This window comes from Trichosurus vulpecula, chromosome 4, assembly GCF_011100635.1.
Source record: "Trichosurus vulpecula isolate mTriVul1 chromosome 4, mTriVul1.pri, whole genome shotgun sequence".
Classification (NCBI taxonomy): Eukaryota; Metazoa; Chordata; class Mammalia; order Diprotodontia; family Phalangeridae; genus Trichosurus; species Trichosurus vulpecula.
Window position 1 is genome coordinate 43,915,175 of NC_050576.1, and position 12,678 is coordinate 43,927,852.

The following is a 12,678-nucleotide window of genomic DNA, read 5'->3' on the forward strand; positions in this document are numbered from 1 at the left end:
TGATGATGATGATGATGATGATGATGATGATGATGATATCCTAAGCGACTGATCTTGGTGATGGAATATACAGAGATTAGAGAAAGATAATAACTTTCTTAGGAGGGAAATGATGAAACTGAAAGCTTGAATACCATAAATGAGGAAATAATATGAGAAAATTGTTGTTCCGTCATGTCTGGCTCTACATGACCCCATGTGAGATTTTATTGCCTTAGAGGCAGCGAGGTGGCTTAGTGGACAGAGTGTTGGGCTGGAGTCAGGAAAATCTGAATTCACATTTGGCCTCAGACACTTACTAGCTGTGTGACCCTGAGCAAGTCTCTTAACCTTTGGAGAAAGAAATAGCAAACCACTCTAGGATCTTTGCCAAGAAACCAGCTGGACAGCTTCATCAAAAATAGGTCATGTCACAAAAAGACTTTGAAAGACTTAGGAACTATGATCAATTTGACCAACCACGATTCCAAAGGCTCATGATGAAACATGTTACACACTTTCTGATAGAAACATATAGTGTCAGAGAGCAGATTGAGACATATATGTACACAAAATAACATATATAATATACATGTATATAGTCATATGTGATACGCATTCACACACACACACACTCACACACACACACATACACACATGTTCTTGTATTGGCCAAGTCCTCCCTCCCTCTCCCTTTTCCTCTCTCTTGATAGATATTTTATATATATACACACACATGTATATACATATATATATATAATCTAAGTGTATATACTATATAATATGAACATTATAATATATTATAATTGTTACATGATTTTTCATTATAATGATTACATGATATCACAATACATTATATTGTTATAATTATATAATTATGATATATAATTATGTAATTTAATTATAATATAATAATCACTACATATAATGTAATAATCCTTGTATATTGTGTATATGTCTCTGTGTCTATACACGTACATGCATATACATACACATATACATTTATATAAATACATATACATATATGTGCTTGTGCATATATAACATAGTCAATGCAAAAATTTGTTTTGGTTGACTACATATATTTAACAAGAGTTTTGTTTTTCTTTTCATTGAGAATATGAAGGTATAAACATTTAAAATTAAAATTAAACTAAAGAGTTGGTCATCCTAGACTATCTCTTTGAGGGGGAAAAACAACAGGAACGTTTAAGTAGTAGGTGAGAGGAAGGTGGTTATTCCTACCAAAACATTTGCTAAAACTTCTCTTACTATCTTTGTGGAAAATACACACACATATGTATGTGTGTATGTATATGTATATGTATATATATATATATATATACATGTATACACACATACACACACTATCATATAATGAGATAGATTCAAAGCTGTTTGGATGGCTGAAGCTGTTTATGAAGTCAGTTATACTTGAATCTCAACTTGGAAGGTCGTCACTGGCAGAATCCCTCCACCCCCACACACCCCTGCAGATGAGTACTTGGCTTTTTGTTGTCAAATGTTTTTATTAAGACTCAGATGAAAGTACAATTTGCATGTTGATTGAACTTGTTTGTGATACCAGAGTGGGAGAGATAGCTAATACACCAGATGTCAAAATTCAAAAAGATATTGACAATATAGAACACTGAGGCTATATTAATAGCATGAAACTCAATAGGGATAAATATAAAGCATCACATTTGGCCTTGAGAAGTCAGCTTTTAAAATTACAAGACAGGACAGCTATGACCAGATGTCAGATCGTTTGAAAATTATCTGAAGCTTTTAATGGACTGCCAGTTCAATATGAGTCAACTCTAGTGTAACATCCAAGAAAACAAATGTGACCTTAGACAGAAGTAAATGAATTGTGGTATCCAGGAAGAGGGCAGTGATGATTCCTTTGCATTCTGCCCTGGTCAGACCATGCTTTGAGTGTTGAGTTCTGGCTACCATATTTTAGGAAGTACATTGATAAGCTAGAAAACATCAGAGGTGGGTAACCAGGAAGGGGAAGGACCTTGACTTCATGCTATATGGGGACTGGTTGAAGGAAATGGAGTTGTGGTAACCTGAAGAAGTGGTTTTGGGGGGATGAGCAGAGGGCAGGAATGATAGCTATTTTGTATAGTTTAGAGGGTTTTCACATTGAGGAAGGAGAGATCTTCTTAGCCTCAGGAAGCAGAATTAAGAGCAATGGATTCAAGTTGTAAAGAGGCAAGTTTAGGCTTGATGTAGGAAAGCACTTTGGCAGCTCGGTGATACCATAGTGCACAGAGCAAGGGATCTGAAGTCAGGAAGTTCAAATCTGATTTCAGACACTTACTGCATAGGTGACCCTGGGCAAGTCACTAAACCCTGTTTGCCTCAGCTTCCTCATCTGTAAAATAAGCTGGAGAATGAAAGGCAAACCACTCTAGTATCCCTCACAAGAAAATCTCAGATGGAGTGACCAAGAATCAGACAAGACTGAAACAATTGAACAACAACAGAAGGAAGCACTTTATAATAATTAGAGCTATTAAAAAAGTGAATAGGCCACTGTGGGAGGTAGCAGGTTCTCCCTCAATGAAGGTCTTCAAGATAAGCTGACATTTGTCATTTGTTAATTATATCTTATACAGATTGTTGTTCAAGTATGGGTTTCACTGAATGACTACTAAGGTTCCTTCCAGCTCTTCAATTCTATGATTCTGGGAAGAAATCAGAGGATAGCAGGGTTTTTGATAAGCAAACATATCAAACAGAAAAGCTTTACTAGCTTGCTGAGCTGGGACAAGCCAATTGGCTGCCCTCAGCCTCAGTTTCTTCATCTATAAAATGGGAATAATGATAGGACCTAACACAGGATTGTTGGGAAGATTGAATGAGAACATGTACAGTGCTTTGCAAACCTTAAACACTATATAAATGCTATTATCATGATTATCATTGTTATAGCCAGTTAGGACTGCTCTTCCAGCTCCTCCAGCTCTCTCCTATCTCCTTCTGGCACTGACACATCTCTCCTTTGTCTTTTTCCATTTGCCAAAAGGTAAATAAACACAATTTGCCAGAAAAGATAAAGCAATTAAATCAATGCTTTCGTACTTCTAGGGCTAAATCAGACTATTAAAAACCATGACGTTGTTTGAGAGCTAAGAAGTGAACAGCAATGACAAAAAGGTTTGTGGGAAAAATGAAAGGAGGAGCATAAAATCTGAAGGGATTAAGTGAGTCGAAAGGAGGGAAGGAGGAAGAACTGATTTAATATATTTTGAAGTGAAACCATATTCCCTCATTAACCAATCAAATCCTAGCCATAACAATAAGACATGAGAGGAAATGAAGGTATAAACATTGACAGTGATGACAGATGCAGAATTATTCTAACAAACGATGTGATAGTTTTACTTAGAAGACCCCAGGAAGCAACTAAAGTAACTTGTATGATTAATAGCTTTGCTTAAGTTGCAGGATACAAAACAAATCCCATAAAACATCAGCAATATTTCTATAAAGTAGTCACAAAAGCCATGATGAAATGATAGAAAGAAAGGGTAAAAGTATCTGGGAGTTAACCTACTAAGACGTACTCAAGACTTACATAAATATAGTAATAAATCCTCTACAGAAATAAAGGAAGACAACTGATTGGTTAGATATTCATTGCTCATGGCTATTGCACTAATATAATAAAAATGAAGGGTAGCTAGATGATACAGTGGTTAGAGTGGCCAGTCCTGGAGTCAGGAAGACCTGAGTTCAAATCCAGCCTCAGACACTTACTAGCTGTTTGACTATGGGCAAATCCCTTAACCCTGTTTGCCTCAATTCCTCATCTGTAAAATGATCTGAAGAAGGAAATGGCAAGCCGCTCCAGCATCTTTGCCAAGAAAATCCCAAATGGGGTCACAGAGAGTCAGATGTGACTGCATAACGACTTGACAACAACAAATAAAAATGATACTATCTAAATTAATTTTTATATTTAGGCCCATGACAGTCAAACAACCGGAGGTTTGCTTCTTAGAACTAAATACAAAATTCATTTGGAGGAGCAAAAGTTCAAGATTTAAAAATGAAGTTATATTTTTAAAAGTAGTAATTAAGGGAGCTTAGCATTACTGGACCACAAACTATTATAAAATAATAGTTGTCCAAGCTATTTTGTATTACTCAGAAGATAGAAATAAATCAGTGAAACAGAGTAGGCAAACAAGACTTAGATGAAAGAAAACACATTAGCTTATGATTCCATAAAACCCAAGATCACAAACAAGTTCAGGAAAGACCCCCCACCCCTACCCCATTCTACAAGGATTACTAGGAAAACTGGAAAGTGGTTTGGCAGAAAATAGAGGTACCCTCCAAGCCATTTTAGCATATTCCATAATAAATTCCAATTACATATGCACAAAAATTTTAAGGTCCTATCATTACAAAATGAAAGAAGAAAAGAGGGGTTTGTTTTTCACAACTGGGGTTGGGGGAGAATTCATAAACAAATAAGAGGCAGAGGACACTACAGAAGACTAGAGAGATATTTTGATTTCATATATTATATATACATTATATTATAAACATATATCATCTCTATATTTAAATTGACATAAACAAAATCAATAAAGCCACATGAAGAGAAAGCGTTGAATAGGGAAAATCTTCCCATCAAACATCTCTTATTAAAGTCCAATATTCAAGGTCTAGTTGACACCAGTGTATGACAGAACTTTTGAAAGAGTTTTCAAAAGGAAAAATAAAAAAATAAACCATATAATAATTTTAATAACAAAGAACTGATCATAAGAAAAATGCAGATTAAACAAATTCTGAAATTTCTCTTTATACCCATTGAATTGCCAAAAGTGGCAAAAAAATGGAAATGGCGGACTCTGGCTTGGTTATGGAGAGACAGGTTCATGAATCACCATTGGTAGAGGCATGAATTGGTCCTGAAAAACAATTTGAAATGATGTGATAACAATTATTAAATGGCTCCTAACCACTGATACAGCAATTTTAGTATTTAAAATATGCTATTAGAGTATCAATAATAGGAGAGCACCCATGAAAGTCAAAATATGTAGCACTTGTGTAGTAGCAATATAATAAGGTCCCCAAACCCTGGAAATAGAGTAAGGACCCATTGCTTGGGAAATGGCTGCATATATTGTGTTATATGGTTATAGTGGAATATTATTGCACTCAGCTTTGTATCTTGTCCTGGGGCCATGCTGTCATGATCGCAAAGGCCCCGACTACAGAATCACATAGACCACTCTATCTAGCTGCCTTCAGACCCTCAACAACAATTCAACCTGTTCATCTTCCCATTGTGACACCATGCGTTGGACCTCTCTCTTCCCTCTCCCTGTCCCTCATTCTCTTGCCCTGGAAACAATAATCATAGTATCCCTACTATTCCTCCTGGAAAAGGTGCATTGATCAGTCAACCACTTCCCAGACCAAAGTACCATTCCCTGGCTACCCTTTCCCATTAAAAATGTAAATTTCTTGAAGCCAGGCATTATCTCATGTGTTCCTATCCCCAGAACTACAGTCAGTTCCTGCCTGTTGTAAGGCCTAATGAATGCTTTTTCTTTCCTTCATTCAAAAAAACAATGATGAATATTCTGTTATTAAACATGGGCCACTCAGTTTGCTGGCAATCTAGTTTCTTTTATATGATTCTAATCATTATTTCTGGAGTACATTTGGAGTGCAGAATATCTGACTCTGAACTGGTTTCTTCTAGATTGAAATATCCTTCACTCATTTCCTTCCACCTCTTCCATCCATTATCCTTTCTCTTCTTTTCATAATTTTTTAAAATAGCTATATAGTCTTTGCTGCTTCCTCACCATCTATTTCCCCATCCAAGACCCATAATCTGCTTTAGTACTGATGATAGGACACAAACAAATAACCTCTTTTGGCCAAATCCCCTTCCTCCCCCTCCCCCTCCCCGAGTCCACATTCTCCAGAACTCTCTATTAAATTTAATCCTGTTGATCCCTTCCTAGACTTTCAGCTTCATTCCTTCCCTCCTTCTGACATCTTTGATGGTTGGAGTCAGGAAGGCCATACAATCTCATCAACCAGGGATTCCCATGGTTGAAGGGCATTTTTCTAGACTTGGACTCATGTCTGAAGGACATCACACATACACAGAGATGTGCTGGTAAATGTTTTAGCTGGCTCTTAGGAGGAAATGCATGTGTGGCGCACTTTCAAGTTTAACCTGCAATATTAACTTTTCTTCATCACTTTCCAAAATCTAGACAATCAACAAGACAATTAATCAAACCCCTATTTGTAGCATTTGACAATTTCTGATATGTAAATGCTGACCTCAGTGTTGGACAGCTAGGTGTCACAGTGCAAAGAGTCAGAATCTTTCTGAGTTCAAATCTGGTCTCAAACACTTAATAGCTGTGTGACCCTAAGCAAGTCGTTTTACCCAATTTGCCTCAGTTTCCTCATACATAAAATGAGTTAGAGAAGGTCATGAAGAGTCAGACAAGACTGAGATGACCTAACAACAACCAATGCTCACACTGAAAATTTGACAATCTCTCATAAGCTGGATCCAATATACCCCTGAAAATATCTACCTCTTAGCCCTTTGCTGTGGACCGGGGCTGCATCCAAAATGATTGTGACTAGGAGCCAGGAGGAAAGAACTCTTGTCAGAAGAACTGACTCACCTCCACTGTCAGGGAAAGCTAGCAGTTTTCTCCCTCTCCCTATCCCTCCCTTCCTCTCTCCCCTCCCTCCCTCCACCTGTATCTCTGTCTCTCTGTGCCCCTCTCTGTCTGTCTGTCTCTCTCCCCCTCGCTTCCCCTCTGTCTCCCTCTCTCTCTTCTCTACTCCCTCTCAGCAGAACAGACAGATATTCATGGAACAGGGGAGAAGAAGGGAAAAAGAATTCTTCTCTTCCCCAGTCACAGGAGTAGGTGATGGTGAATTATGGCACATGCCAGTCACTCAGTGGTAGACATGTGCTTGAATATGACCTGACAGAGATGTTCAAGGTCACTACTTCTGAACACCAATATCCTTTGTAGAGGAGGCCAGATTTTGAATTCACTAGGTAGTATGATCCCAGGAGCTAGCCTTCTGGCCAGAGAAGGGAGATTTTCTAGGCAATACCAGCTTTGAGAGTTGCTTTATGGGTAACCAATCATTCTAGGTCCAAGAGTTCCCAAGTTCGCACACTTGCATAATGGTACCTTAGAGGAAGAAGATTTCCTCAACAGTGTTCTTTTTAGAGGGGGAAGAAGATCACACTTCAGCTGAAGGACTAGAACCATCCCGTGAGGATCCAGGAAATCAAACTGGATCTTACCAACCTCTCTTCACCAGGGCAATGAGTTGCTTGAACCTTTGGTGGGAAGAGGATTTCTTGTTTAGTACTGTCCAGTTTGCTTACCTTCTATCAATAGCCTGATGAGTTGTTTGGCTGTATTATGTGATTCTGTATTTGTTCTTGGGTTGCTGTGTGTCCTTTGTGTCTTACACATTTTCTAGAGGAGAGAAAAGAAGTGAAGACTCTCCTGTAACTACTGTGCATTTGTTTACAGTGAGTAGAAGGGGGTAGTTATGGACTCTGTTACTAACATTTATGGAAACCTAAACACAAGGTGTACTAAACTTTATTTTAAATATTTCCCTGGAGTAAAACTTCAGGTTGACTTTAGCAGATCAAAGGTAGAAAAGGACCCTTTTAGATTAGGGCCCCAGTATGGGACTCTGTGAGATGAGTATCTGTGCCTCTAGGCCACAAATTATGTTTATCTTTGTTTAAATTTTCTAGTAGATTGTAAGCACTTCGAGGGCAGACATTATCAATATTTTCTTTGGTGAGGCAATCAGGGTTAAATGACTTGCCCAGGGTCACACAGCTAGTAATGTCAAGTGTCTGAGGCTATATTTGAACTCAGATCCTCCTGACTCCAGGACCAGTGCTCTAAGCCACTGTACCACCTAGCTACCCCAGACATCATTTTTTTTAAAACCTCCATGTCCCTAGCATTTAGCACATAAGGTGTACCTTTAATACATTTTTTCGTCATATAAATGAATGCAAAACCTGAAGGGACTTAATAGCAGAGAAATTGTAATTCCCCAAGTTTTGTTTTGGATCTGGATGACTTAGGCATCCTTGGGAACTGCATATTGTAGACAAGCCTGTGAATTCCAGATCTTTTAAAATGGTAACAACAGTAACTCATTTTCATGGTGCTCAGAGGTATGTAAAGTGCTTTCTGTCACTGCTTTTTATAGCTAACTCTGGGGAGCCACCTCCTTCTATACCCACAAGTATTTCTATACCTTGACCTTTGTCCAACAGCCTATTTGAAATAGGGTGGGTACTGAAAAGCAGAGGACTGATTCAGCATAATAGTGAACTATCTCTGGTTCCATCTCTCTTCTAGTTTTCCTCTCTGCGTTCTTGTTCCCTTGGGGGAGTTTGGTTTCTAAAATGTTTTCAGTTACTATTTGTGAATGATTCACAAATCTACACCTCGAGGCTTGACATCCTCAAGTTTCCTGGAGGATATTTCTACTTCTCTATCCTGATGGTGCCTGAAAATTAATGCTTAAACTACTGAGCTTATCTTCTTCCCTTCTTTCAAATATATACTAAGATTTACACGGTTCTTTAACACATTGTCTCATTTAATCTTCGAAAGAACCCTGGGAGGTAGGCATAATTATTATCCCCATTTTATACTTGTGGAAACTAAATGTTAAGTGACTTGCTCAGGATCACACAACTAGTAACTGTCTAAGGCAGTCTTTGAATATAGGTCTAAAAAGACCCTGACGGGAAGATTGAAGGCAAAAGGAAAAGGGAATGATAGAGGACAAGATGGATAGATAGTGTTATGGAAACAATGAACATGAACTTGGACAGACTGAGAGATAGTGGAGGATAGAAAGGTTGGCATGAGGTCCATGGGGTCACAAAGAGTTGGACATGACTGAACAACAGCACAACAACAACTGAATCCAAATCCAACATTTTTCCCACTCTACCCCCTAGCTGCTCCTCTGTTTTTATCAGTGAGAACATCCTCTGTGTCTTTTCTGCTAATCTATAACTCACACAAAAGCCCCTTCCAAATGTACCTCTTCTGGTCAACCTTACATGATTAATATAGACCTCTTCTCTATAACCCATTCAAAACTTACTTCTTCTGGTTACATTTATTCGAATGTCTTGATGTTTATGCATCTAATAGGTCCTTCGGTTATTTCATATAGTCATTGTTTTCCCAACTAAAGTAAGGACCATGTCTATTTCCTTTGTAAGGACCATGTCTATTTCCTTTGTAAGGACCATGTCTATTTCCTTTGTAAAGGTCATGTCTATTTCCTTTGTTTATTGGATAGCACCTTAGAGAAAGGCTCATTTATTGAGTTATGGAAGGACTAACAAAGTTATTCAGAAGCAACGCCAAAACACACACACACTCTCTCTCTCTCTCTCTCTCTCTCTCTCTCTCTCTCTCTCTCTCTCTCTCTCTCTTTCTGTCTCTCTCTCTCTCCCTCCCTCCCTCCTTTCTTCTGCTCCTTATCCTCTTAACTCACTCCTCCTCTCTCAGTGCCTCTCAATTCTTTCTCCTAAATTAAATGTCTCACCAGGAGGTTATCAACCATCTCACAACTTTGGGAATAGGCAATATAATATTCCATTATAATTGTGGTTAAGAAAATGTTTACTTCTACTTATTTCCTAGAGAGCTTGTTAGAGCCTCCTCTGATGACCCTATGAGTATGCTGCTCTCATTTATATTGGCTTATTTGGGGAATGTTATGACAAGGATTTGGATAAGGGAAATTGCCTGGATGAGATCCAACTTCGCAATAATTACAAACAGATTGTGGCTGAAGGCATTTCATTTCATTGTCATTTAAACTAACCCCAATCTTTGACAAGCCTCAGCAAATGTAACAGAGGCGTAACTAGATATCAAATTTTCAGAAAAGGAGGTGGTCTGGAGAAGTTTTGTTTTATTTTTCTTTTAGTCCCAAATGTGCTACTGCTTCTACTGGTAACATGAAGCCCATATGAATGGCTCTGATAAATCAACCAAGTCAAATTTTCTTAGTGAGGAAGCCAAACGAAGAATATAAATGTGAGAAATTTGGATCCAGTGTATGGTTATGTGACCCCTGAGTATATGGTCTATCCCCCGACTCCTGGCATTTTGGAGAACTCTTGCTCTTCATCTCTACCTCCTGGCTCAATCATTGAGTTATTGAAGGACTAACTATTGAAGGACTAACTCCTCCAAGTCCCAACTAAAATCCCATCTTCAATGAGAAGTCTTTCCCAACCCCCCTTAATTCTAAAGTCTTCCCTCTTTGATCATTTATCATTTATCCTGCCTATAGCTTGTTTGTACTTAGTTGTTTACATGTTCTCTCCCCCATTAATTAGATTGTAAGCTCCTCAAGAGTAAGAACTATTTTTTGCCTTTCTTTGGCAGAGTATCAGAATTGGCATTTAATAAATGTCTATTAATTGATTGGCTGGATATTTGGACCTTCATCTGGCATATCTGAATTTCCTTTTCACAGTAAGTCTCTATCTCTCTTCCATGCAGGGTATCAAAGGATATCCAGGGCCTCCTGGTCCCCGAGGTGATCAGGTAAGTCCTACAAATACCCCTCTTTCAACTGCATCAGGAGAGCCATTGAGAGCCTTTGAAACATCTACCTATTTTTTCCTATCTTATATCTTAGGTTTAAAGTACTACAAGTAGAGTTAACGTTTGATTATCTCCATGAGGATTATCCATTTGGGGCTTCTGTTCTCCATCAGCCTGGCTTCCTCCTGTCCTTTAATAAGACCATTTCCTTCCTTCGCTGCCTATTGTTAGTGAATGCAAATCAATTTATCAACCTAAGTGAAATGCAATCAGGACCACATCTGCTATTGTTCAAAACAAACAGGCATCCTGAAGCAATATAGAAATGGCTTGTTGCTCCTTCCATCAGGATATGTAATCAGAAGTTGATCATACGTCACAATTATGTCATTTTATGAGAAGGAATAATGTTCTATTGTCCACTTGATAGGTGGTTGTGTATAAGACTCTTACACTTGGAGGGAGGGAGAAGAGGAACAGGTTAAAATGAAGAATACCATTAGGGTAGGTTCCTGCTAAAAGCCTTAGGCCAACTTATAGCAGAGCCTCAGGGAGAGGTAATGGGGTTACCAAAATGATCCCCAGAGGAGAGACCATGAAATAAGGATACAAAGCCAATGTTTCACTCTCACTCAACTGGGCTATAAAATCCTAGATGAAGTGAGCTGAATAGTCTCTTTCCAGTCCCTCAGGCACCATATTTCAAGACTCCTAATTACTAGGGGTGGCCAAGAATGCAATGCATGCGTCCGCAGCAGGTGCAGCGGCTGTTTCTTGAAAATCGAGGGGAAAACAAGTGTTGAAAAGCAAATGAGTAATTATGGGCAGAAAATGAGAGGGGCGGCAGGGAGGAGGCCTCGGGGAGGAAAAAAAATGACTTCTGAAATACAGCTTTGGCACAAAGTGAACCGAATGTGTGGATTTGCCTGAAGAAACCCCAAACGCCTCACAGCCAAATGAAAAATCGCTTATGCAGCAATTCTCTGACCACAGCCCAGCAGCCTCTCATTGCTAATATAAGTAATGTGGTCCTGAGCTGGCTACTGTCTTTTGAAGTCTAAAATCAGGCTTGAAGATTAGAAAAGATCTGTGCTTTTTTGGTTCAGGGAAGGGGGAAGGGAACAAGCATTTATTAAGCACCTACTATTTGCCGGATACTTTAATAAATGCCTTAACTTTGACGTCCTTTGTTTCTCACAACAACCCTGGAGGTAGGGGCTTTTCAGTTGAGGAAACAGACAGACTAGCCAGGGTCACATGGCTAGTAAGTACCTGAGATCACATTTGAACTTCTGTCTTCCTAACTCCAGGCCCAGAGCTCTGTGCCATCAGAGCTAAGTATACTATCTTCATCAGCTCTAATTCAATTCAGCAGACATTTATTAAGTATTGACCACGTTCTAAGCACTGTTAGGGGCTGGTGCCTAACAAAATGGTGCCCATTCTCAAGGACTTATAGTCTACTGGCGGGATAGAACATTGATACAATTACAACTTGGGAGACAGATGGAACCTGTGATTTCATTAGTGTAGGGAACTTCCAAATGAGAAATTCTCTCTAACAGTGCAGATCACCACCCCATATGCAGCTCCTATTCAGAGTTACCTGGAACAGAGATGGCCAATATGGAGCCCACAATACTCTCAGGTACAGTTGGAACCAAATTAAAATGTAATTAGGAAATACCTAACAAAATAAATAAAAATATAATAGACTATAGATAATGTTAAAATGTGGTTTTCTACATCAATATGCAGCACACTGGGATCCTGATGTACAGTTTAGTGGCCCTGTTTCTTTTTGAGTTTGATCCCACAGGCCTAGAACACTCAGAAGTTAAGTGATCTGTCCAAGCTTATACCGCCAAGATACGTTGGAGGCAGACCTTGAACCCAAGGCTTCCTGCTTCTGAGACCAGCTCTCTATATATTGTGCCACACAAACATACAAGATAAAATGAAAATCATTTCCAGAAGAACAAAGTGCTAATAGGGATGAAAAATCTGAGATGGTCTGGGGATAACCCAAACTGTTTAAACACAATAGAAA

General features: G+C 38.7%; 1 protein-coding gene across 1 annotated transcript in view; it reads left to right on the forward strand.

Annotated features, from left to right (window-relative positions):
• The window catches only part of COL24A1 (collagen type XXIV alpha 1 chain), a 378,533-nt gene that overhangs the window by 98,709 nt on the left and 267,146 nt on the right, over window positions 1–12,678 (forward strand). Inside the window, exon 13 of the mRNA XM_036755470.1 lies at window positions 10,584–10,628. Within this exon, the coding sequence (XP_036611365.1) occupies window positions 10,584–10,628 (45 nt within the window). The remainder of the gene's footprint in view (window positions 1–10,583; window positions 10,629–12,678) is intronic.